Source organism: Gasterosteus aculeatus, chromosome 7 (assembly GCF_964276395.1).
Source record: "Gasterosteus aculeatus chromosome 7, fGasAcu3.hap1.1, whole genome shotgun sequence".
Lineage (NCBI taxonomy): Eukaryota > Metazoa > Chordata > Actinopteri > Perciformes > Gasterosteidae > Gasterosteus > Gasterosteus aculeatus.
In genome coordinates this window covers 29279729-29304900 of record NC_135694.1, presented here as the reverse complement: position 1 = coordinate 29304900, position 25172 = coordinate 29279729, and the positions used below count along the sequence as shown (strand labels likewise).

General features: G+C 47.4%; 1 protein-coding gene across 1 annotated transcript; it reads left to right on the top strand.

Annotated features, from left to right (window-relative positions):
- The first annotated feature begins 331 nt into the window (after positions 1-331).
- On the top strand, positions 332-24774 carry grk6 (G protein-coupled receptor kinase 6). The gene is made up of 16 exons (XM_040181722.2): positions 332-761; positions 4899-4994; positions 12035-12147; positions 14348-14425; positions 14844-14944; positions 16142-16234; positions 18401-18464; positions 19298-19438; positions 20012-20202; positions 20289-20326; positions 21208-21297; positions 21389-21597; positions 21940-22077; positions 22569-22706; positions 22937-23071; positions 23186-24774. Exons 1-16 carry the CDS (start codon positions 710-712, stop codon positions 23234-23236), a joined length of 1728 nt encoding a protein of 575 aa, XP_040037656.2. The 5' UTR covers positions 332-709; the 3' UTR covers positions 23237-24774.
- Positions 24775-25172: the final 398 nt, after the last annotated feature.

The following is a 25172-nucleotide window of genomic DNA, read 5'->3' as shown; positions in this document are numbered from 1 at the left end:
TAGCTGCTGTCTTCATTTAATGCACCGCTGAGGTTTCATTGATCAGTGCAGACTGGCATGAGCCCAAGTCCCAAGAGCTACAAGTCCATCTCCTATTTCCCATAACTGTGGAACCATCTTCAATAATAAGGACCAAAGAGCATTGTGATCATTAATATGTATAAGTGGTTTAGCAATAGTGTTTAAAATGTAAAAAAAAAAAAAAAAATCTACTGTCGGTTGAACTATTGAACTGATCACAATTAAGCAACCAAATGCATCTTTAGGGGCAAGCAAGTTGTCTGTGCGGTGTTTTCTTTTTGTTGTTGTTGTTGTTTTTTAAAGCCAACAGAAATCTTCGGACGGAGTGAGACGTCTGTCTTCCTTCCTGCTCTGTGACAGCGGCCGCGGGGCGGGGAGACGGGAGGTGGGAGGCGGAGAAAGAGGTGAGCACCGTCGGCTCGCTGCCGCACAGAGCTGCGCGAAGGCACCACCGGAGGGTTCTCATTTTTCCTCCTTGGCCCGGGCGGCGGGAGGAGGGCGGCCGGACGGTATTTGTGGAGGATAAACTGACGTTGACGCCCGCGGTGGGGGGTGGGCTGGGGAGGGAGGGGGGTGGTGGTGGTGGGGCGGCCAGGAGCTCCGTCTGTTGTAACCCCGGACAGCATCAGCGTTGCCCCGGTGGAGCGAACGCAGTCAAGAAGCCCGCGGACCCCGGGCGAGCATCGACATGGAGCTGGAGAATATCGTGGCCAACACGGTGCTGCTGAAAGCACGGGAAGGTACGGATGCAGGGCCGAGTTTTAAAAACGACAAATGTGTTTTAATAGACTGTTGCCGCACTTCCTCGAAGCCGGTGAAGTTTTGATGATGCGGCTCAACGCGAACAGGATGTCGCCCCCCTAATACGCCGAACTCCATGTTCCGTTTTAGCGATTTAAAGTTCTCCGGCGTTTCCGCGCGCGCGCCTACGAGCTTTTTCCTTTCTAAAGACTCCGGCTAACTCTTTAGCAACTGATATCCACTTCGGGATGCGAATGGTCGCGTGGAGGACTTGATTGGGATACAACGTGTTGTTCTTGTGACGGTCGACTCTTCATAAACTGCCCGATAACGTCGCTGCGTTACGCGCGACACCCCTCGGGGCTCGGCCAGGGCAAACGGCCCGGGTGCAAAAGCCAGCGACACGTAATGAAATATTGATTTTTAATTCATGCACGCCGTTGAACCCCGTGTGGCGAATGCAATAATCACCTGGCGCGTTAAATTGCCTGATTTTTGAATGGAGTTTGGCGAGGCTCGGATCGTGTCCGTGCGGTGCGAGAGGTCCGGAAGGGGGGGGGGGGGGGGGGGGGGGGGGGGTCGAGCGGTCTGCAGCGAGCGACACGGCAGCGACGCGCCGGGTTTCCCTCGCTCAAGTTGCAGCGTCGTCATCTCGCTTTTGCGAAACAGGATGTCGAGGCGAAGCAGATGTGCTGCACAGCGGTTTTGCACTCTGGGCAAACGCATGGGCGGTTTGCAGTGTTTTGGGGACCGGAAACAGAGATTGAGCCAGCCGCAGGGTGGGCATGAGAAGATGAGGCTGTTGGCCTGTCGTTTTTGACCCAGGGGTCACGCCTCTGTGCTGGCACCCATCTGCCCCGGCCAAAGTGCCCATGAGCAAGGCACCGCCTCTTACTTACCAGAAGCATAGACAAGATGATCTTTGTGCATAAAAGAACAAAAAGTGTGACTTGTCCTGACTAGACTTCGTTTTAATATATAATCACATCATTGAAATAGCAGGATAAACTGCAATTTACGTCGACGTTGTCATTATGCACTGTGGTAAAGTGGAAAGTAGAAAATACTCGGGTCAGTTCACCTTTATTCATCCGGGACGATGATCCCGTTGAGACTCATTCACGAGGTCCTGGCCAAGATGGCAGACACAGAACAAGAAACATACTTAAGACTAATGAACCTGGAATGTGACGTAATGTAGAACAAATTCAATTGTAATAGATAGAAAGTCCATTTCAAATTCTTGTTCTCCTTCTCGTTTCATTTTTATAGAAGTCTCCGGCTTCGTTTTATTGGCAAAGTTCTTGCATGTATGCTGGTGTTTTATTTTGAGGGTAATATCTCCCCTGGTGAAAACGCTTCACTAAAAAGCTGAAACACTCCTTCATCCACAAAGGACCTATAGAATTTGAACAAAGCAGTTTTTTGCTGTTGAGGTTTTAGGGCGGAGTTTTCCTTTCTAAGCGCCAGCCGTCTTCCCATTCATGGTTTAAAATGGCAGGAAGTGAGAAAACAGGACTTAAAATGCCCCCCCCCCCCCCCCCAAAAAAAAGACTGCATTGTGACGCCAGCGTTCCACACCGATGTGAATGAAGGACCTGAGGAGGCAACAGGTGTCCTCATGTAGAATCCATCCTCTTCGTTTCAGTCATCATCTCACAGCCGACAGAGAAACCTTTTGGTTTACCTCCTCTCCGCCGCCCGGCTGCCGAAATCGAGATGGGGCCGATGCTGACTGGCCAATCAGAGCGTAGCATCTGTGCGACAGCTGTCCCTCTCTCAGGGCCCCCCCTCCACCCCCCCCCCGTCTCCTGATCATGGCAGACGTCATGACAGGCCCCCCTAAAAGAAATTGCTCGGCGTGGACCTATAAATACCCAGCGGTAAATCTATTAGTCGGTCATTTTCTCCTGACGTGTTTCTTTTTTCCCCCCGTTGGTTTCAATCACGTGGGACGCAGCGAGGCGGCCGTCAAATGGAGGTCGATCTCTCCTCATCGACTGATTCTGTGACTGTGGGGCCGCTGACCCCTTTGTGGTCCGAGGCGGATTGCTGTGATCCTGGTTTCTGATCAGATGTATGAGTGTCTCCTAATCTGGTGCTGGGTATTTGCTGCGACGCCGGCACAACCCGCCAATCCTTGAGTGTATGACACTGAATTCAACTGTTCATGAATGCATCCTTTAATTCTCAAGAGGAATGATGTCATTTATTAGTAATGATGATAAATAGGATGCAACACCTTTTTCCTTTTACTGAGGGTTAGGGTTCGGTGTTTGTCACATTTAGTTTCAGCCCCTTTACTGGTGGGTAACTTCTCTATCTGTGTAATTGTATTCTTGGAGTTCTGCTGGTCTCATCTGAAGACGTACCAGCGTCACTTTTCAGAGGCAATTGTTCATAACGTAACGGTTAATCAACGAATCGTTGAAAACGTCGATGGATCCATCAGCAGTTTTCACGCTTCAGCGTTCAACAACCAGCTGATGCATTGTCTTGTGTTTCAGGAAAGAAGATCTTTTCATAGATAAAATCATTTTCTTCCTGGAGACGGAGAATGGGGACATGTGATAGATGAGGGGACGTTTACACAGGGAAAGACCACTTGTGTCCCTGATGCTAAGAGGCTAAGTCTGCAGTAAAAGATGTCAGCAGATTACAACACAAGCAAAGTTCTACCAGCAACCTCACGGGTTTGTTTGCTTTTCGCGTCTGAACGTCTCAGCCAAATCTGAGCAGGATCAGTCGATGTGACGGTTCTGGGTGTGAAATCCCCACGTTGCAAACACCGAATATCTTTGAAAACAAATGTTTTAACCAGTTTATTTCACCTGTCAGATCCCGTATCATTTTGCTCTGGTGCCCTTCAGACCCGCCGTGCCGGTGTGGCAGCGCCTCCTCCTCCACGACTCGGAGCTGATTTCACTCTAATCAAGCAGTAGTTCATCACTTGGTGGAGAGTCTCTTTTTTTTTTTTTCGGGCGCCCGCCTGTCTCATGACAGGTTGTCTCGATTTACATTTCCGTCCAACGCACGCAACGGGGCATCGCTATCAATCAGCTCGCTGGCTGATCTTATCATGTGTTTGCCGGGCACAAACAAGGCCTCCCGCTTTGCATCGGAGCCATCGCGATTCACGTTCTGAGGCATTTGAATGGCAAATCCCAAAGTGAGGCCGCCCGCTGTGTCCCCAGCGTCCCTCCGTCGCCAGCGCACCCCCGGGGGACTGTGCGTCCGCCGTCGCGGGCGCCATCTTGGATTGTGGAGGTACGACGGCGGATGATGAAAACACGGGGGGGCGGGCGCTGTGGAGAGAAGACCGGCCCCCGCATCTCCGATCGGAAAACAAATGACCAGTCAAGAGTTTGTCGAGTAACCGTGGCGATGGAGACGAGCATTGAGCGCAGTCGAACTCTTTAATCGGCGTACTTCTCAATATAAAACGCCACTCTAAGCCCACTCACACCGAGTGCTATTCACGTTAAAGGCATTTAACCAACGATTTGCTAAAGGACCAAACATTTGGTTGATTTAAAGTAGTGTTAAAGTACGCGTGATACAATAATTAATGAGTTTGTTATTTGTTAGAATTCATCATTCTTTTTTCCCTCCTAAAAGATGAATTCAAAATGTCCGACATCTTGCTTCTGCCTGAATGTGTGTCACACAAATTAAAGCCAGTGAATTCAAATGTTTACAGGAACTGGCCAAAACTCCGATATAAAAAATAAAAAGAAAGGAAGGAGCCGATCCTCATGTTAGAGAAATGCAACCTGAGAACGTTTGCGAGCGATTGTGAGCGAAAGCCTTTGCAAGCAACCGGAGAGCGGCGACGGCGACAGGAACTTCCTCTGGGGCTTTTCTCTCCGCTTTGTTGTGATTGCACGAGTGACGTCGGCCCGCTGGTGTTATCTGCGCTGCGGTTTTCTTAAGAAACAGCCTAACACAAAAGACGCGTGCGAGCGTACCTGCGTGAGGACGTTGCGTTGACCTTTTTCCCAGGGGGGGGTGAATTCCCAAAGACGTGGTGGCTCCAAAGCCTCCCGTCGAGTTTGGACTTCAGCGCTCTCAAAATGCCCACGCGTTAATCGGCCGCTGCCCTCGTTGTCCTTTCATTAACACGTTTGCTTTTGCAGGAGGCGGCGGGAACAGAAAAGGAAAAAGCAAGAAGTGGAAGCAGCTGCTGCAGTTCCCCCACATCAGCCTGTGTGAAGAGCTGCGACAGACCACAGGTAAGATCTGTGGTCCTTCTCTCTGCGGCCTCCTCGGGACACAGAACCACACCGCTTGTATCCATGGTTACCACGTACCTCTCAACAGCCCCATCAGTTAACCAGACCTCAAGTGGGGGAGAAGCAGACCTCCACATTTCAAAGTGGACGGCCCCTCTCAAACCCGCTGTAGCATTCCCGCTTTCCACTGTTTCATTCTGCAATTTCATCTTTTAATTGTCTCTTTCTTTTTTTAACTTGTTCACGTGAGCGCCGGCCAGCGCGGTGCCACGTCACGTAGAGGGCAGGGTCAGATTGATTAACTAAATCTCAGCCGTACATTGCTACAGGATGACTACATGATTATGATTTCTTGTTCTTCGTATCGGGGGAATCACCTCAAAGCCACCAGGCGGGGATTTAAATGTATGATTTATTTATTATTATTACTCTGATTCACTCTGAAGGCTCTATGTGGAGCTCATCTTACGCTTATTATTATTATTCCACCCAGATTTGTCATACTGCTTTCTGTTTTTTTGATCTACCACACGTTAATATTTCAGTATTTCTTCACGTATCGTGTTGCACTGAGTTTATATGATCGATGTTGATTTTATTTCCTCACTGTAGCAATGTTGGCCTGATTATACTTTATAAAAATAGAGATCCATTCATCCGGATGCCAGATATCCATTTGCTCAGCAGCAGACCTTATAAAAAGGGGAGGAATGGATGGAGCGCTCTTTTACACTCGACTGGCTCCAGCCTCATTATCAGACATCGAAGTGGTATCGATCCTCTCGTTCACCTCAAAACAAAACAATGTATTTACCAAAATGTCAAATGATCTCTTTAGACAGACTATAAAACAGGGAAGGCCAAAAACAAATCAAACCATTCGTAATTGGACCAATCAATGACCACTTACTAGCTTTTGTGGTTGTGATGAAACCCAACGGCCGATGTGCAGATTCTACCTCATTCAGGTGGCGCCTAGCTGCTAACTGCTAGCTGCTAACTGCTAACTGCTAGCTGGCCTGTTGCCCCTTCTCCCAAACTATGTATCAAATATAGATCATGTGTGATAGTTGCAGCCCTGCTGGCGGCGAAGGTCACTTGTGTTTCTTGCTCTTACGGGCGTTTTTTTTTAGGAATATGACCGCGGACGTTGCGGTTGCAGGAAGTGCAGCGGGCACTCCGGCATCTTAATGGTGCGACGTGTAAGATCTGGCTCCAGGCAGCCAGGAGACGTCCACTAATGGCTCCTCTTAGAATCCCAGTTTACGGTTACAGACGCAGCTTGTTTCCAATAGGCGAGGCTTTGACGCGACTGACGACCTGTGCTTCTTGTCTTCGGGGCAGAGGGATGAAACCGATAATGTCAAGTTCATCTTTCGACTGCTACGTGTTACACGTTGCACCGTTTCGTCTAAATGTATCCATCAATGTATCAATACATCCTGAAGCCAGTTGCCCGCAGTTTTACTTTCATTCATTTGGGTTCTTTGGTCATCAACTTATCAAGACGGACGGTTTCTTTCGTAATCGTGAGGATCGTGTTTTTGCCTAAAGATGTTGTCAGGAAAAGGCAAACGCGTGAGATCTGTGAACGCATGCAGCCTGCAGGAAAGCGAGAGAAGAAAAAGCGTCTCGCTCGAGTGGCACCACAGAGAAACTGCGGCCTGCGCAGAGAGAGGAAGCGGACTGGCGCTCACGCCGTCTCACGCGGCGTGCTTTAGTTTGACCAGGCGGCAGGTTAGAGCCCAGAGTAACTGATACCAGGCCAGGCAGAATAACTCCGATAAATATATATATATATACAGGCGCAAGAGGAAGGGAGGGAAAGTGCAGGGGCCGGATGAGAAAAACGGGTAAAAGGCTACCGGGGTTTGTGATTTCAATTATTGGATTTTTCTTGAGCGCTGTGTGTGTGTCAATACTGCAACGTTTGTTTGGCTTGAGCGCCACAAAGGTTTCTATTAACATTGATTTCAGTGCAACTGCTGGTTTTTTATCCGTAACTTAATATTTTGCAGAGACCAAAAAATATTGAGTCAGCTCGTCTCTCTGATCAGCTTCCCTGCTCGACAGGGACGAGTGACGAGATCAGCTGTTTCTCTTCCCAGCCTTCTGGTCTACTGATCCCGCCCCTCAGCCCGCTACGCTACGTTAAATTGTAGATTAAAATGCAGCTGTTTTGGTAATCATTTGGCTTTACTATAGTTTAATTTATTAAGGAAACAATGCTGGAAAGCTACGGAGGAACTGATACTAACTGGCTCTGACAAAAAGTTACGTTATCTGGAATGAGAGGTCAAAATAAAACGGGAAACCCCAAAACAACGCGTGAGAATGAAATGGACTCGTGACGTAGTCGCTCTACTCTCGTTCTCTGGTACGACCTTTGACCCAGCCGGGAGGGGAAGGAGGACAGAAGGCACGAGGCACGTAAACTGTTTCGCAGTGAAGTCTGCGATCGTGGTCAGCAAACAACGCTGTTGGTCAAGATGGCGGGTCGCCAAAACAAAAGTGGACGCCGATACATGTGATTGAAGCGAGGGTCTGGATGTCCTGAGAGACGCATCAAACGACTCTTTGTTTAGTTTTATTTCTAGAGACAACACAAGTACCAAGAACTAAAGCAACAAGGTTCCTCCTCTGGCCCGGAGCGCCGGGACCAGCACCGAGGTTAACTTTGAGAACTTTGTCAACACCCTTTGTTCCAGTTTTAGTTTGTTTGCCGTCGACCATGAATACCGTTGCATTGCATTTTTTAGGTTTCTAGGAAATCATTCCTAGAAATAACCTGAAAACATAAGATGGGTCAGATGAATTGCTATTGGATGCATCCGGCCACAGGCCACATGGCTGGGCAGACGTTCCTTTTAGAAGAAGCCGTAAGGACCAACGGATGGCAGCCTGTGATAACACACACACACACGCACACGCGCGCACACACACACACTGCCTCCGGAAACAAAAGAGGAAAGGCATCGACGTAGTCATAGTTTTTTGGTTTTGGTGTTCTTGCTCCTCAGAATATTTATAATATATCTCAATACCTCATTCGTCCAACTGCAGAGCTTCCTTTAAGCATATCTTTGCTTTGGCTTTAAAGAAATATCAGCATGTTGTCATTGTGAGTCTGTCAGCATGGCAGTGGCCGCGCAGTCTAAAAGCACCACTGTGCATAAGATCGGCCTCAAGACATTTATGACATTCATAGTTTCTGGGTACTTTTCGGCTTGACACCCGTCACAGGACGGGTTCTTAGCATTATTTGGCAGTGCTCCTGAACATTTGAAGGCAGGAATACGTATTTAGTAAAACTCTATTGTCACATAACCCTCTGAAAAGGCCAATTTATGCACTGTGGTTATCGTAAAAATACATTTTACTCGAATCTTGCGGCATCGTGAGAACTTAAAATGATCATAAACATGTAATCATGTGAGTAGCTTTCTAAAATTGTCTCCCAGACCGGATCTGTCCCCGGACCCTTGGGCCCCCGGGGGCCCCCGGGGGCCCAGGCTAAAGGTTTATGAGGTCTGAGCCTCCAGACTGCTTCCACATGTGTTCAGCATCACTCAGGCTGTGCCAGAGGACTCTCTGGGCATAAATATAAGGATAGTTATACACATTATACGTTATTTAATTTGATCATATCTAGTATAAGAATATTTGTATACGTCCTGTATGTTGTTTTGTGTAGCGAGAAGGGGCTTCAACCTACGTTACAACCTTGTGTTCGCCTTGTAACCTTGTTACGACTGGTAATGTTATTATCACTGAAACGAGGACTCGCTAATGCCACATGAACACGCTTAATCTGATGACGCTGTTCAAATGCAGATACGTCTACTTTGCAGACAGGATTAGTGGACTTTGTGTCCGTGTCCATCTGCTGGTGCCTTTTTCAACATGTATTCAAATATTACACAGGAACTAAACCTGCACGTCGTGCGTTGAACCGACGTTTCATTCCGCCACAGAAAAGAGACGTTTATATCTCGGTTCGGTTCCTATTTAACTTCTGGGATTCTTTGGTCACTCGATCGACATCAGATACTTTTTTTTATTCCTCCAGGAAACAGAGCTGCTACTTTCCCGAAGAGTGGAATGGAAATGAGCTTTAATCTGAATCTCCTCTCAGCAAGATCAGCAAATGTCACAAGTCAGAGGAGATGAAACACAGAATGATGTTAAGAAAGGGAAAGTAAAACGTGAGGGTGAGATGGTGCGAGACGCGTAAATGGAAATAAGACGATGATCAGAGATAATACTCTATTTGTCCCCTTAGTGGGGAAATTATCACAGGATCGCAGCTGCAACAGAGACATGGTGAGAAAAAAAATTGATCAGAAGAATTAAAAAAGTAAAAAAAAATAAAAGTAAAGTGTTTATATTGGAGCGGTTTTAGGTGCTTGTGGTTTTCAGTGTCTTGTGGTCTACTCGGCTCCGAGCTGTTTGTGCAAAACTAGATACACGAAGCGATTCGCTAGTGCAGAATTTTCTTCTCTGCGATTTTTGTGAAAGCAGAAGAAAGATGAGTGGGAGGCAGTCTCCAGAAAGACGTTCAGGAAACTGTCCACTTCCTTGTTTGTGAGAAACAGATTGTCTCCTCTATTCTCACTTCTGATTGTCTTCTTCTTGTGCGTTATCACCGCGCAGGCAAAGTAGATTTTGTGCCTTAAAAGAGAAATGCAGTGTTGTGGAAGATTAATGCCGTGTGTCCCTGCACGTTTAAAAGCAAACCCGCGTCACTGAGTAAGTCCAGCACCGCTTCCCAGAAAGTCTTCTGCTCGCAATATTCTTCACCTCGTCCACAATAAAGAGACACTTGTTTCCGCGCCGTCGGCTCATTGAGCACAAATGCAACATTTGTGATTCCCAAATCGGCGTGAAGTCATGTGTGCAGGGGCGCTTTGGTCAAAAGGGAACAGGCAATTGCAATTGTTGAAGCCAACAGCCAAGGCTCCTGTCGTCTCCCACCTGGGGTACTGCAGCTCTCTCCTGGCAGGTCTCCCCGCTGCCGCCATCCGACCAAGTGAAATGCACTTATTGCCGCTTCGGATAAAAGCGGCAGCTAAATGACATGCAATGCAAGGGAAAGTTTTGGTGTCACATGACACGTCTCTATTGTCCTGCACCGCCGCTCTCTACCCACGTGGTTCTTGCGGCTGCCGCGTTAAGTGCGCACGTTCTGCTTTCTCAGTGACACATGCAGGAAACCGAGCACCAATGTGCCCGTTTTCTCTCTCTGCAAACACTGGATTTAGAGTTGATTTGGTCAAAGCTGAGCATAAAAGGAGCTTGTAATCCATGGTGAAAATGTTGTTATTCAGTTTGTTTTTGAGGATCCAGTTTCTAAGATGGAGCGGTTTAATCCTCCGCGTCGATCCTCCATGGCAGCGACTTCCTGGAAGTCCTACGAGCATCAGTCGGCGGAAAGTCACCAGTTAACACGGTTTAATTGCAACACCGGGATTCTCTGGAACTCGAGTCTGCTGTTGACCTCTTAACATGTTGCAACCAGACATTTTGATGCTTTTCTATGTTGGATTAATACCTAAAACTCCTCAGGGCGGCCGTGGCTAAATCTCCATTTCTGCTGCCAACATGCACAAACACCTTTTTGGTGACGTCAGCTGTAAAAGTGTCAAGAACCATGCCGACGTGCGGCGGCTTGTTCATCCTCAGTCTGCAGCCACGCTCGCGCCTCTGAAGCTGTGTTTTAAGTGCTGCGTAGCTTTGAGCGCCGGATTCCCTGTGGGGGAACAGGGGACCCGGGGGCCCCACAGTGGGCCCCCCTTGTGCAGGCTCTCTGTGTGATGATGTACAGTCGCACCTCCAGGGATTGTGGAGGTCCAGTGATCCACAACCACGAAGGAACATTTCCCGGAACAGAGGGACGTCCCACCTTACGCATGGGTAGTCGGTGTGGGGCCGGCTGGGGGGCTGCAGGGATGAAGCTAATTTCTGGTGTTTTTGAGAGGAGATGAGTGGGTTAAACAGGCGCCATGCACTCTCCGATAGAAATGATCATTATTTAAGCCCAGTCTTTCTTGCACTTCACTGCTCAGGCGCTTTCTCCATTGTTCTTTTTTTTTTCCGCTCTCGGCTCCCATTCACTTTGCATCGATCGCTCCCCGGTCACTTTGCACCAGGATGTAGGAAGCACGCCGGAGCAAAGAGGACGGAGAGGGGATGATTAGAGTAGAACAAAGACGTCGTGGCGGCGTAGCCGAGAGCAAAGGAAGCGAGAACCAGCTGCCGTCTGTAGAGGTTTCAATGTGCAGGACGTCTTCTCCACTTTAGCACGTTTTGTCTGTCGCTGTGTTGGAGAGTTTTGCGCGTGTTTTTTTTCTCTTTTTCGGGTCATTACCTTCAGAGAGTCCGGACCGGATGTCTGGTTGTACGGATGGAAATGGTTTGACTTGCAGATCGCTCGCAGAGTCACATTTGTTTGTTAAAGGAGCATCAGAAGTAGCTTTGCATCCACACGAGTCCTAAATGCAAATTGAAATGTCCTTGTTGGGTTTTCTTTGTCTCGAACTGGGCGGATGAACACAAACAGCCCGAGATGCAGCGCAGAGTCAAAAGTCTTTGCTTTCATCTTGAGAAAGTGTCCAAACCTTTCACAATTAAGATTGTCCACCAAACTTTGTTTTCGTCTTTCCTGCAATTCATTTTTTTCTCAAACGGTCCCATTTTCCACCGCTCCTTCCTGCAGGTTCATGCAAATGTGCTGGTATTTGACTATTAAAAGCGTCACCGTCATTCACCGCATATTGTGTTGCAATCCACTGTGACCAGACGGGTTTCTAAAAGTATAACCACTGTTGAGTTCATTTTTACACGTCACAGCGGCAACAAATGAACCAACAAGCATTCTGGGTAATGAGATAATATCGTTCCTCATTTTAAGCCCTTTTATCTTTAGGATTATGAATTGATGGGTAAAATAAACCAGACAGGAACAAACAGGAAGGTAAAGAATAGAATACAGCTGAATGCGTGTTGTAATAAGCGGATTGCATCTCTCCCGCTGTGCGTAGAAAAGGACTACAGCAGCCTCTGCGAGCGGCAGCCCATCGGACGCTTGCTGTTCCGACAGTTCTGCGAGACTCAACCCGAACTGAGGCGCTGCGTCAAGTTCCTGGACGCTGTGGTAAGAGCTCTGTGTGTGTGTGTGTTGCATTTAAAACATGGGGGGGTAGAAGATGGCATCGACACACTGACGCAGTTTTCTCTCCAGGCGTCAAAAGTTCACGTTTTCCATTAAAACAAATATTAAACTTGACTTCCTCCGCAGCGCATTTCGGGATAATTAAACTTCCTGCAGGTCCCACGTGAGAACCGGCCCACGTTGGGGTTCATTCAAATGAAAGACATATTTGCTCTCCATGGTTGTATCTAGTAGTCGTGTCACTCAATGATTCATTCATTCATATACACTTGGAAATTTTTCAAAGAAAAGCACTGTTTTTTTCAATGAACATAACATTAAATTAATCAGAAATGAAATACGTAGGTGTATCGAGGCCCATTTCCAGCAACTATCACTCCAGTGTTCTAATGGCGCACGTTGTGTTTGCTTGATCGCCTTAGAAGACTAATGGATGATGATCAGAAAACAGTTCTGATGATGTGAAACTCGTTATTAGAAACAAAGGCTATTTCATGCGAGAAATTTCCCCGGGTGTGAACTACCCCCCCCCGGAGAGAACGGCACAACCGGGCTCCAACCAGCGTAGAGAGAGAGAGAAGGGGACGGTCCCCGGTGCACAACTCGCCCGCAAAACGCCGGCGTCAACGTCCACGGTGAAGAGGCGACCTCCGACCCACACAGAGAAAAGGTTGATACGGGCCAAAGTACACCGCCGTTGGACAGAGGAAGATTAAAAAAAGTGTCATGGACAGAGGGAAGTTTGAGGCGTCACACAGAACAACATTTGTGAGACGCAGAAGAGGTGAAAAGATGCTGGAAGAGTCGCGGTGGAGGTGATGTGCTGGTCTTGACTATATTTTCTATTCATTTTGCAATCTTTTTGATAAATAAAAGTGTGAGTTTCCACGGAAAACACAAAATGATATGGGTGACCCCAAACCTTTGAGCGGTATTGTCCTTCTCAACTGACTCACAACCAGTTAAAACTTAAAACAATTCAGCAATCGTTTAAAAAAGTAGTTTTCTCTCCTTCACCTCCTCTCCTTGTCTTCCTTAGCAAGAAATGAGCGAGAAAGAAAAACAAGTCCTTGACCCCCCCCCCCCCCCCCTCCTCTTTTTGTAATAAAACATTCCTGTAGTGAGCAGAGCGAAAGATAACACACAACAGTGCGTTTGTGCCCCGTCGATGCTGCTTTGCGTCGTTGTGAGTGTGCAGTTGACTGAATGATGCACCATTTATTTCCGCCTGTACAAAGTTCCTTGTTGCTTTTCCAGATAAAGATTGTGAATGGAAACTATGTGGATACATGTAACTTGAACGAACCAAAAGTAGCTCAACAAAGTGCCGACCACATGAATTAATCTGGACCGTGGTTGTGTTACTTTGTATCTCGTGATGTAAACGCTTCATCCTCTGGGGGCCGTGTTCTCGTCTCCTTCAAGCCTCCCATGGAACCTAAAACACTGTTTCTGCAGTAATAAATAAAGGTTAAGTGGTGGTTTTGGTAGCATTTTTGTGTGCCCCCTGCAGATAGAATCCCCTCAGACGTACAAACGTCTTCCGTCGCCGGGTCCTTTCATCGGCCCGCAGAGGAACATTTGTGCTCCATCGACCCGCCGAAAGGGGAAAAGCGAGTGGCGGCGTCGCTCACCGAGCCGTTATGCCCTCTTTCACCCCACAACCGCTTCCCGTCTCTTCTCAGAGAACCGTGCCAGAGAGGGAAAATGAGATTTCAAACGTCTCCGCTGTCACTTAGCATCACTTTACAGGCGCTCGCCTGTCAGACGGGGAGAGGAAGCACTTTGGAGTTTTCCAGTCGGGGCTCGGTTTACTTGCGAGGGATTCGGAGGGCGGAGAGGACACCGGCAGCTGGTGCGCTGCAGGGTGTGGACCCCCACAAATCTCTTCAATTAGATATTAAATGAGGTTCTGGAGTAATGAAGGCCCTCAGAGGTCTTCAGTGGAAACACAGAATTGCTATCACCGCCCCACAATCATTAAAAATGAGTTGATTTGTTTATTCATTTTGCCTTATTACGTTATGCATTATTATTGGACAAAGAAATGTCGATTCATGTGTTAAAGTGGATTTTAACCATATTGCCCAGCTCCACCTTTTGTTATTCATCCGGGTACCTGAGGGTGGATTACAGGGCGCCTCGTAGTGTCTGACCCCCCTCTCGATGTGTTCCCCTGCAGGCGGAGTACGAGGTGGCGCCAGACGAGAAGAGGAAGGAGTGCGGGCAGGAGCTCGTCAACAAATACTTTGACCCAAAGGTAGCTGCTGCTTTCGTGGCGCTCTGTCACATGTTTCCCTGCAGGATGGAGGGGACGGTGGCCCATCAGCACCACCCCGGGAACACTTTAACTGTCGGGGGGGGGGGTAACGGGATAAAAAGTCAGCATTCTCTTTTTAATTGATACTGACTCACGCGGCTTCAAACCAGAATTTCCGCAAGTCTCCGCCTGTTTGTCTTCATAGTTCCCAGCGTCTTTGTTCTGCGCCGGCGTCTCTGTGCCTGCAAGTCGAAACACGCTGAACTCTGATCGTTATCCCGCTCGCACGGCCGATCTGCTCCGTCTCAAACCCAGTTCATCCGGCTTTCTCCTGTGAGCCTCCTGCCAGAGCTTGACTCACGGTGCTCACGGGGACTCGGTTGTGTGTGTGTTTTTTTTTTTTTTTTTTGCGGTGCAGGTGGAGGACTATGTGCCCGAGGTGGAGCAGGCGATGATGGCTCAGTGTGCCGAGAGGCTGCAGCAGGAGGCCTGTAAAGAGCTCTTCAAAGACTGCACCAAGTAAGATCACAGGGGTCCCACCCGGGTCTGTCAATTGTTTGGGGTTTGCCTCCGTTTAACATCAGACATTGAACCACAGATGAACTGGACGCATCTGATGATGTACAATGTAGATTTGGAAAAATATGACTCCAGAAAAACCAAAGCAAGTTTTACTAGATTGAACCTTGTAAAAGCATGAAATAAAATGTAGAATTGAGTTAACTCAAAACACCTGCATCTGTGTGTGTGTGTGTGAGAGAGAGAGAGAGAGAGAAAGCATTTCCAAGCAATTCCCCAAGGATTGAAAAAAAGGTTATAACCAGGACGCTTTAGGGGGCCGACGGACAAGTATCCCTGCATGCATTTCACTCGGTAACCCCGGTAACCCTTCCGGTATAGATGCACGCGGTTGCGTGCTGTTGGTGGAGGCAGTTGGGGTTTAGCGCGAGGACCGCTGGGCCTGCAGACGCGACACGAAAAAAAAGAGAGAAAACGGAGCTCATGACTGAGCCGCTTCCGTCGTGTAACATCGGGGCTTGTTTTTGTAACTCCGGATTGGCAACTCGAGTGTTTCCTAAAAGAGGAAGTTGGGTTGGTGACGGTTGGGAAGCACCGAGCGCGTCGGCTGTTAATCAAAGTTGGAACATTTTGCTGTGGCGCAGAGAACAATCCACTCCCCAAAAGAAAAGATTATGAAATTGTTCCCGGTGCAGCCATTATGCAGAGTACGTAATAAGAAATCCTAATATAGTAAGCAAATAAATACCAGGTGGATTAAACGGAAGGAAAACACTTATTTAGCCTGTTTTCCAGTTAATTGTTGTTTCCATCAGCACCACTCAGACATTGTGTAACATCCTCTTAAAGCTCTGTTCATGCGTCGGCGTGAATGGCCGTGCTGTACACAATATTAACACCATCAACTCCGCGTCCTGTCAGTTTATTCTTTATTACACGTCACGGCTCTCTAATAGTGCCAGTTTACCTTTTGACCTTTTTGCCTTTTGCACCAAACTGAAATAAAAAAAAAACGTGCCTTAAGGTTGAAATTGTGTATCAGCTGACCTATTTTATGATGCGTGAACTGTCTAAGTTTGTCGTTACTTTACCAGTAAATCTAAACTAAAGAGTTCAGCCAAAGTTCGAGGAGGTTGATATCAAGTGGGACAGAAATGACCTGACGGTTTGTTTTTCTGTGTTCTTTTTAAAAACCAGATTGATCCACGGCTACCTGAGCGTGGCGCCCTTCGCTGACTACCTCGACAGCATGTACTACAACAGGTTCCTCCAGTGGAAATGGCTGGAGAGGTAAATTCTGTTTCTCTTTCTCGTCTTTTGTTTGTTTTTCTTTTCCTGCCCATTGGGCGCCACCAGCGCGGCGAATGCCATCACTTCACACGCGGCCCTCAGCAGCTCGCTCGGCCTGAGCTCCTCTGGCAGAGCCAGTAACGACACGCTGAGCGAGTTGCCTCATTCCTTCCTCCCCCCGGTGTCTTCATATCCTCAGCGCTTTCTGGGGTGGATCCAGTGCAACGTTCAAGTGACTGCAAAGTTTCACAGTTTGGTTTCCGCCGCGCGAAGACGCTGATATGTGTTGGTTTATTTAGTACGACGAGGAGTCCCAGCCAGCGTGCAAACAGAAGATAAGATCAGGATTATGTGCACTGTGAAAACAAATCCAACAGAAAAGCACAGTTACATTATATTTACTCTATGAAGAAATATAGATCCCACGTGAACAACTTTGTCGCCTGGTTGTGGGTTAATGTGCTGAAGAAAAAGGATAATGCAAAAGAAGCGAACCCACTCAAAAGTGTCTTTTAATGTGGAGTCAGATGAGGTGAACTGAATATGCTGTAAACGTCACTACGACACTTTCAAAAAGTTGGACTGCCTCCAATGCATGAACAGAAAACGTGTTCATCTGTTGTTGGGAAAATAAACTAATCTCGTCACAATAACGGCCATTAGGAGTTTTAATAGAGTTTGTTGATCTGATTGTTCCCGGACAGCAGTTCTCTGCAACTACAGCGTCATTAAATTCCCTTTTGGAGGAGAATTACGTTGCCAATCTGACGGCAGTGAAAACATTCAAAGTTCAAACGTTTCATCGCGGCACATGTTTGCGAGAGGAAGAAGAGACGGTAATTGCTGCTTATGTTGCTGCAACTAAACCAAAGAAAACAAACGAGCGAAACACCCTTTTCTTAATGTATAGTTGGCTGTGGGCTTCGCAAACAGCTGATCCTCAGTCGCTAGGCAACAACAGAAGCTGTTGACTCCCCGACCACAGCGCAGCCACACCTGTGGAGCACCTGTACCATGAAGTGGAACAAAGAGGGTGCAAACACTGTCTTTGCCATTCATCTTTTAAATCGTTTTCAATACAAATAATCGTTTGACGTGAGCAAGAAAGCGTTTCAGAAACCATTGATGAAGGACACAGTGAAGGTAAATGAATCCTGAAAAGTCAGGCCTGTTTTAGTCCTCATATTTCAGTCCATCCAGTCCGACTAGCCACAGGCTCCGTCCAGAGGTGCATACGTCCCCTCGTGATAAATGAAGAACAGGACGGAAGACCCTTCGGCAATAACAACCTGAAGCAACTCTTCAGCACACTCCTGAAAGCTTTTTGCAGGCCCGAAAGCACATTAAGGCAGCGTGGTCTCTCCACTAAGGCATCGACTGACCCACCGAAGGGACTTGTGCACCCGCGCGCTAATGGCCGGATCGGACGGGGCTGGGTAATGGCTGCTGGGTAATGGTGAGGGGCAGGAGGGACCCGCTGAGGGCCGCGCGGGGCCTCACGTGATGGAAGCCAGCGGGAAAGCGGGGGATGAAAGACTCACATTCACATGCGCTGCCGGGACGCAAACGGGACCTTTTTCTTCATTATCTCAGCTTCCGGTCCAACGACACTGTTTGGTTGATTTAATCTCGAGATTTTTGATCGGCCCGCGCGTGCGTTGTCAGCGACGAACGAGGCACGTGCCGTCAGCTGGTTGGCAGCCGTTTGCTCTTCGGCGCCACCGGCGCAGGAAATAAGACGTTTTAAGACGAGAGACACACCATCAAGCAGCAAATGCCTCATCCTCTTTTAACGAGGCTGATTCACCTGCCCGAATGAGCAGCCCGTCCTCAGAGGGGGTGAGGGGGGGGGTGGGGGGGGAGGAGGGGCTGCTGATTCCAAGAGGGAGCAGCTAATTGGGGCTTTGGATCATTAAAGAGGCCCCGTTTGTGCTCATCATAAATCCCTCCAGCGAGCGCGAACTAAGAAACTGTTTTTATGATCCCTCCCAGGACTTTTCCTTCCTGTGTGTGTGTGTGTGTGTGTGTGTGTGTGTGTGTGTGTGTATATATATATATATTCATCAATTTCCAAGAAAGCAAGATAATGTTAACGATACGCTCATTTCGACTTTACACGTGTTTCCGTCCGAGTTCTCATTTTGTTTGTTCTTTGTCTCCCAACAGGCAACCGGTGACAAAAAACACCTTCCGACAGTACAGAGTTTTAGGTAAAGGAGGCTTCGGCGAGGTGGGTGCATTCAGTGTCTCTGACCATTTTTAAAGAATCAATCAACACATCAATCCGACACACAGAAGAAATGCTCTGGTTGGAAAGTTGAATGACATCATTAAATAAATGGGAATGGGCGGGGCCAACCGGCACACGGCCGCGACTAACCGGAACAATGGGATCCGTCACCATAACAACGCCGGTACGGACTATTCTGCGGTTTCTTGTGAAACAAATTTCACAAGAAAGCCTAAATTTATAAAGTCCTTTGGAGATCGTTAGAGAATTGACCAGTTGCAAAAGTCCAAATTGTTTGAAGGGATTACTCGTGCGTATAATTCCTCCCTGTACTGACTCCGTGAACAGACGCTCTCTTATCTCGAGCAGCACAGATGAGCATTTCATCCTGAGTTAATGGCGCGGGCTCCCCCCTCCAGTCACTAACCAGTTGAAATGATTTAACTCGTTATGGCCGTTTAGAGACGCAATCCTGAGCTTTAAGTCCGAGGACAGTCGGGTGTTGTTCTACGTCTGAGTCCGGGTTTATAGCACCTCACGCTGGACGGAGAAATCAAAATGAAAAATATAATATATATTATATTTAACTAAACGTCTTTCTCATGATTAAACATGTAGCTGAACGTTTGCCTGCATCGATGACGACAACATCTCCGATCTGAGGAGTAATATTTAACGCAATGGGGACAGTTGTAAAAACACCGCAATCGGGTTTCAAACACTCCAACATTTTGGTGGCGTATAAAAGCCCCGGGGACAAAAACACAAATTCATAAAGACAGCCCTCCGTCGATGAGCTTCTTTTTTTATTTCCTTCAACCTTTTCCCTTCAGGTGTGTGCGTGTCAGGTGAGGGCCACGGGAAAGATGTACGCCTGTAAAAAGCTGGAGAAGAAGAGGATAAAGAAGAGGAAAGGAGAGTCCATGGCGCTCAACGAGAAACAGATCCTGGAGAAAGTCAACAGCAGATTTGTAGTAAGCATCTCGTCTCCTCGTTGGCTGTTTTCATGCAGATTGCAGACTAAAGGGAAATATGCCTCCCGGCTTGTCCTTTAAACATCAACGGGTCATTGACGTCCGCAACAGCTGCAGTAATTAAAAGACAACACGGAGGTTTGTTCTTGCTGGGTTTGATTTGGACTCCAGAGGAGTCCCTCAGGGTTCAGCAAGGGCTCAATGTAAAAACACACACTTCATTAGAGGAGTTGGCCTGCAGGTTGTGTTCGTGGGGACGTGCGACCCACGGCGTCGTCAGCTTCCTGAATGTCACTCTGCACGCGTAAACGAGCAATTCTGCTGCTCAATGAGGGATTTTACACTTGATTTAATGAGGATTTTTACTTTAATTCAAACCTGTGTACAAAAAAGAATGAATCAAGTTTAAGTATACTCCAACTAAACTTGAAAATTCACTCTCACAACACTATATGCTGTCTGTAGATGTCTTCTTCTGTCCGACAGATCTAGACAACGTTTAATGTTGTTCGTAGAGTTTGATGCCACCACTTTAGCCTTGGTCGTACTTTAGCAGCGTCCTTCTGTCTCCAGGTGAGCTTAGCGTACGCCTACGAGACCAAGGACGCTCTCTGCCTCGTGTTGACCCTCATGAACGGAGGAGACCTCAAGTTTCACATCTACCACATGGGCGACGCGGGGTTCGACGAGAAGAGAGCCATCTTCTACTCGGCGGAGATCTGCTGCGGGCTGGAGGACCTGCACCGGGAGCGCATCGTCTACAGGTCAGCGGCCTCCGTCCCCCCCGCCCCCCCCCGTCCTCTCAGCCGGTGTTTGTTCTCACTCTGCTCTCTCCTGCTCCGTCCCCCAGAGACCTGAAACCGGAGAACATCCTGCTGGACGACCACGGTGAGCAGCAGCGCTACGAGGAGAATGAATCAGAAAGGGCCAATGGTCACAATTTGACCGTTGGATCTGGAAGTAGGAAAAAAAAAAAGTCCCTATTTGGTTCTGGAGCGTTGCAAAGTATCACATGGTCTTCGTCATCGGAGGACGTTTGCTCAATGGTTCAGAGGATTTAAGATCCTTGAGAGGCCGTTGAAAGTTCTGAAACAAGAACGTAAGTGAAATTGAGTTGAGATCGTTTTGTCAGCGGCTGCTTCCAATAATAAATTCATTTTAAATTCCAATGTATTGCAGTGGGCTTAAATGTATCTTTTTACATTTGCATTTGGCACTTAATTAATTCAGTGAATCGCTGAAATGTTATGTTGGACCCTGCGTGCACTTATGGCGTAAAGTTCCTTCCCTTTCTCATCATAGTTCTACATCTTATCCGTATACGTATTATGCAGTGTTATTAATCCTGTAAAGCTGTTTCTGTACGGAATTGTCCTCTAAATAAGTCAGGTGTTTGTATGACTTTTCAACTAAGAATCACCAGATGGCGCTCTCACTCCAGCACAAGTGTCTGTGAAGAGTTTTGTCACAGTTTGTATTAAAAGTATACAAAGTATGACATTCATTACGAATCTCCCCAAAAAGATGCACGACTAATGATTGTGAGTTTGGTTTGGACAGATTCCAGACGATTTCCTAAGTTTGTTCTTTGGAGTCTAAAGCACACAATAAATCACGCAATACTTTTTACTGAAACAATGAGGACGAAGCTGCTGCCACCAGGAAGCATAAAGGTCAAAAGGTTCCTCAGATCAGTATTAATCCGAACAGAACTGCGGCTTTTCTTGCATCTTCTCGATGTTAGTGTGCGTGTGTTTGTGTGTCCTCAGGCCACATCCGGATATCGGACCTTGGATTAGCGGTTCACGTCCCAGAGGGACAGACCATCAAGGGACGGGTGGGGACGGTGGGATACATGGGTGAGTGACCTCCGAAAAAGTTTTAACAACTTCGTCTCCAAGAGACGCTGACGCTCCGTCTGCTGTACCTCCCCTTCCCTCCCTCCTCCAGCTCCGGAGGTGGTGAAGAACGAGCGCTACACCTTCAGCCCCGACTGGTGGGCGTTGGGCTGCCTGCTGTACGAGATGATCGAGGGCCAGTCCCCCTTCCAGCAGAGGAAGAAGAAGATCAAGAGGGAGGAGGTGGAGCGGCTCGTGAGGGAGGTGGAGGAGGAATATTCCAGCAAGTTCTCCGAGGACGCCAAGTCCCTCTGTAGAATGGTGGGTGGGCGTCGGAGCGGGCCAAATCCGCTTGTCGCCATCTGCGCGAGCTCCTGATTTTACTATATTCTCGTTGATTACCTCACTCTTCCGGAGAAGAGACGCTCTGGCTAGTTAGTCCATGTCCTGGGTGAGGATCCGTGGCCTCAGCCAGATGATGTGCATGAAGGCACGCTGAGCTCTCTCCTCAAGTGGAACGTCGGAGGACTTCTCATCTCAACCTGCTAAGAGTTCTCCACAGACGTTAAACCACCGACCACTTGGTTCTGAACCTTTCCCCCCCTCCGGGTTTCTGGTCCCCTTCCCCCGTTGTTTGTAACCGTCTTCGTTTCCACGCTGCAGCTCCTGGCCAAAGATCCCGCGGAGAGGACGGGCTGCCAGGGGGGCGGAGCGTCTGAGGTCAAAGCCCACACCATCTTCTGCTCCATCAACTTCAAACGCCTGGTGGCGGGAATGCTGCAGGCGCCCTTCACCCCCGACGTGAGTGCCCGACATGCCGTCATCACCTCAGACTGGTGTAGTTAATAACTCATTAATGAGAGTGCAGGTGTAGTTAGAAAAATGAACGAGAGCAAAAGTGCAGCTAATTAATGCTGACTAATGACATTCGTGGTTTGGTGAGAGGGAACTAACTTCAATCGAAACCTCCAGCGACAAAGCAAACACTCTTCAAAAAGTGGAAAGTTTAGAGATGCACAATAAAATGCACAATTTACAGCACAGGTGGTGTAATTAGTGGATGTGATTAGTAATAATATCTCGGAGGCGTGTTAAATAGAGCGCGCATAATTACCCTGCGCGCCGTCTGCAACAGGGCGGTTTCCCACAGAGGGAGCGCTGCAGGTTTTATGTTACGTAAGGACTGAGGGGTTTAAAGCGTCCACCTCGAGGACGTCGACGGGGGTTGTCGTCTTCTCGTCCTCCTCGGAGGTCGACAGTGTGTTGAGGTGAGCGGTTTCGTGTGTTCACAGCCGCAGGCCATCTACTGCAAAGACGTGCTGGACATCGAGCAGTTCTCCACCGTGAAAGGAGTGGAGCTGGAGCCCAAAGACGAGTCGTTCTACAGCAAAGTGTCCACGGGCTGCGTCTCCATTCCCTGGCAGGACGAGGCGAGAGACAAACACATCCGCGGGGACACGGGGTCATCCGTTCACGCACACGATTTAGATGCACTTCATCTTTCCCTTATTCGTCTGTTATTTGTAAAATTGCATATTTACAATGTTGCAATATAAGATTTAAAAAGATTTTGAAAAGATTTGATATCTAAACAGGTGAAGCTTTACAATTTAGGTAAAAAAATAAAATCAAACTAAAAGAGTGTTTTTTTTGTCTGCAGATGATCGAGACTGAGTGTTTCACGGAGCTGAATGTTTTCCACCAGGACGGCACCGTCCCCCCCGACCTGGACTGGAGGGGACAGCCGTCCCCGCCGCCCAAACAGGGACTCCTGCAGCGGCTTTTCGGCCGGCAGGTCAGTGGACCCCCTCCCTCATCGGAGACCCTTAAGCCCCCCCCACCCCCCCACTAAAAAGTGTGGTTTGCTTTGGTCTCAAGGTGACCTTCTGCTCTGTGCCTCCCTCTGCAGGACTGCTGTGGTAACTGCAGTGACAGTGATGAAGAGCCCACAAGGCTGTGACCCCCCCCCCCCCCCCCCACTCCCCCTCCCCCACACACACATAGACGATCCCATTTGTTTACAACTTTTGCACATTTGTATTTTTAACAAACTATCTCTAAGTGTCAGAATGTATATTTTCAGCATAGCCATAACGTTTAATGTTATTTAAAAAGTTGTTAAATATCGGCCTTCGTCGCGTTCCGAGAGAGGACACAGGAAACCTTGTTAGAGACAAAAAAAAAAAAAAGACACAAAACATCGCCCAGGGAACGCTTTTCTTTCTCGTTCATTCACCTACTTGACGCGTGTCTCCATGTAACTGATGCAGCTCCACTGGAACAATCGCCTGCTGTAAAAGTGCCTTGCTGGATGGCACTGTGACAGTGGTTACCAAGGGAGGGCCGAGCATTCCTGGATCTCTTTACAGTGACTTTCAGCTCGTGGATTGTGACCACTTTTTTTCCTCTGGCCTCGATTTCCGCTCCCCCCCCCCCCCCCCCCCCAACCCCCTTCTGAGCTCTTATTTGGCTTCTATTTAATTCTTACAAAAGTGGGATTTTTTATTTTGCTTTGACATTGTGGCTTCGAAACGTTGATGCGAAACCATGACGTTGTCTACATCTGCTGATATTTTTATATAGTCTTTTTTTTTTCAAATATGAATTTCTTAAGACCCGTGCGGCTCCAGTTACTCTTGTCCTTTCTGTAAAGATTGTGTTATTTTTTTATGAAACTCGTGCTGTGACAAGTTGCTTTTCCAACATGCTTGTGCCTTTTTTCAGTCATTTAGTTTTTTTTAGCTATTTAAAGTGAATTTCTTTGCAGCATTTTTCATCCATAACTACTCACACAACGCTGCAGGACCATGAACTGCAATAAGATTCAGCAAAGATAATGTCAACCTTTGAATTTTTATTATTTCGTAGGATTTTCTTTTCAGAAACTCAGGTTTTCCATAGAATTGATTCCTTTTGTTTGTTTTTTACCATTTCATCACCTGCTCTTCTTTTCTTTGGTGTGACTTCTGGGGCATCGTTTCGTTTGCAGGAGAAAAAAAAGGTCCACAGTTTGATCCGTCGGCTGTTAACGTGATAAAAGTCACATTGTAAAAGAAAGAAAGTGGATTTTAAGCTGTTGGAAGGAAATACCTCTGAATGTGCAGACAGCTGTCATGTTGTTCCTTATACATGGGGGGTTATATAAATGTCAACAGGTCTCGACTCTAAAATGGTCCAGTTTCAGCTACGTGCATCGGTGAGGTTTAGTTATGGCTCATAAATGATGGCAAAAAAGCATTTTAGAGAGTCGGTTCAACCACTTTCTTTCTCACTGATTGTTTATTTGCTCAGGTTTTGAAATATCAACGAGTGACGATTGTGTGTGTATTCATCCTGCGGCCGACTTCTGTGTGAACTCGAGGTAAACAAATATCCCAGCATGCATTTTTAATCAACCAAAAAGACCAAATGAAACCACAACTGTGAATGAGAAACGTCTGTTTTTGTTGTAAATGTAAATGAGCTCATCCTTTAATAAAGTCTGGCTGCAACTGGTAATTAGTTTTTATTCAAATGTCTCATCCTAGTTTAGACCCATTTTATTGTCGTGTATGACAAAGAAAAAGAAAAGGCAGGAAATTACATTTTATAGATGGAACCAAGTTTTTTTTCGACTTTTTTAGCAAAACGTTGCAGCTCTTTGAAACCAGAGTTCCCCCTTCCAGCTGTGTTTTAAAGATAATCATTCATTCCGCAGTCAAAAGGGGTCCTTTGGTGTAGAAATGGATTCATTGTTCGCGTCAGCCTCCAGATTTTGCCTCCTATCGGCTTTTTTCTTCTCCCACAGAGCTCTGATTAGGTCCTTTTATTTAATTTAAAATCGCAGAGCAGTTAACCAGTCCAATGAAACTAAATCGGTCCTGTATAGAAGATCAAACAGTCCTCTTTTCAAACAC

Coding starts and splice junctions, on each gene's coding strand:
- grk6 (XM_040181722.2), top strand. CDS start 710: ATGGAGCTGGAGAATATCGTGGCCAACACGGTGCTGCTGAAAGCACGG. Junction 19,439..20,011: donor AAGTCAACAGCAGATTTGTA/GTAAGCATCTCG, acceptor TTCTGTCTCCAG/GTGAGCTTAGCGTACGCCTA. Junction 22,078..22,568: donor AGGCGCCCTTCACCCCCGAC/GTGAGTGCCCGA, acceptor GTGTGTTCACAG/CCGCAGGCCATCTACTGCAA.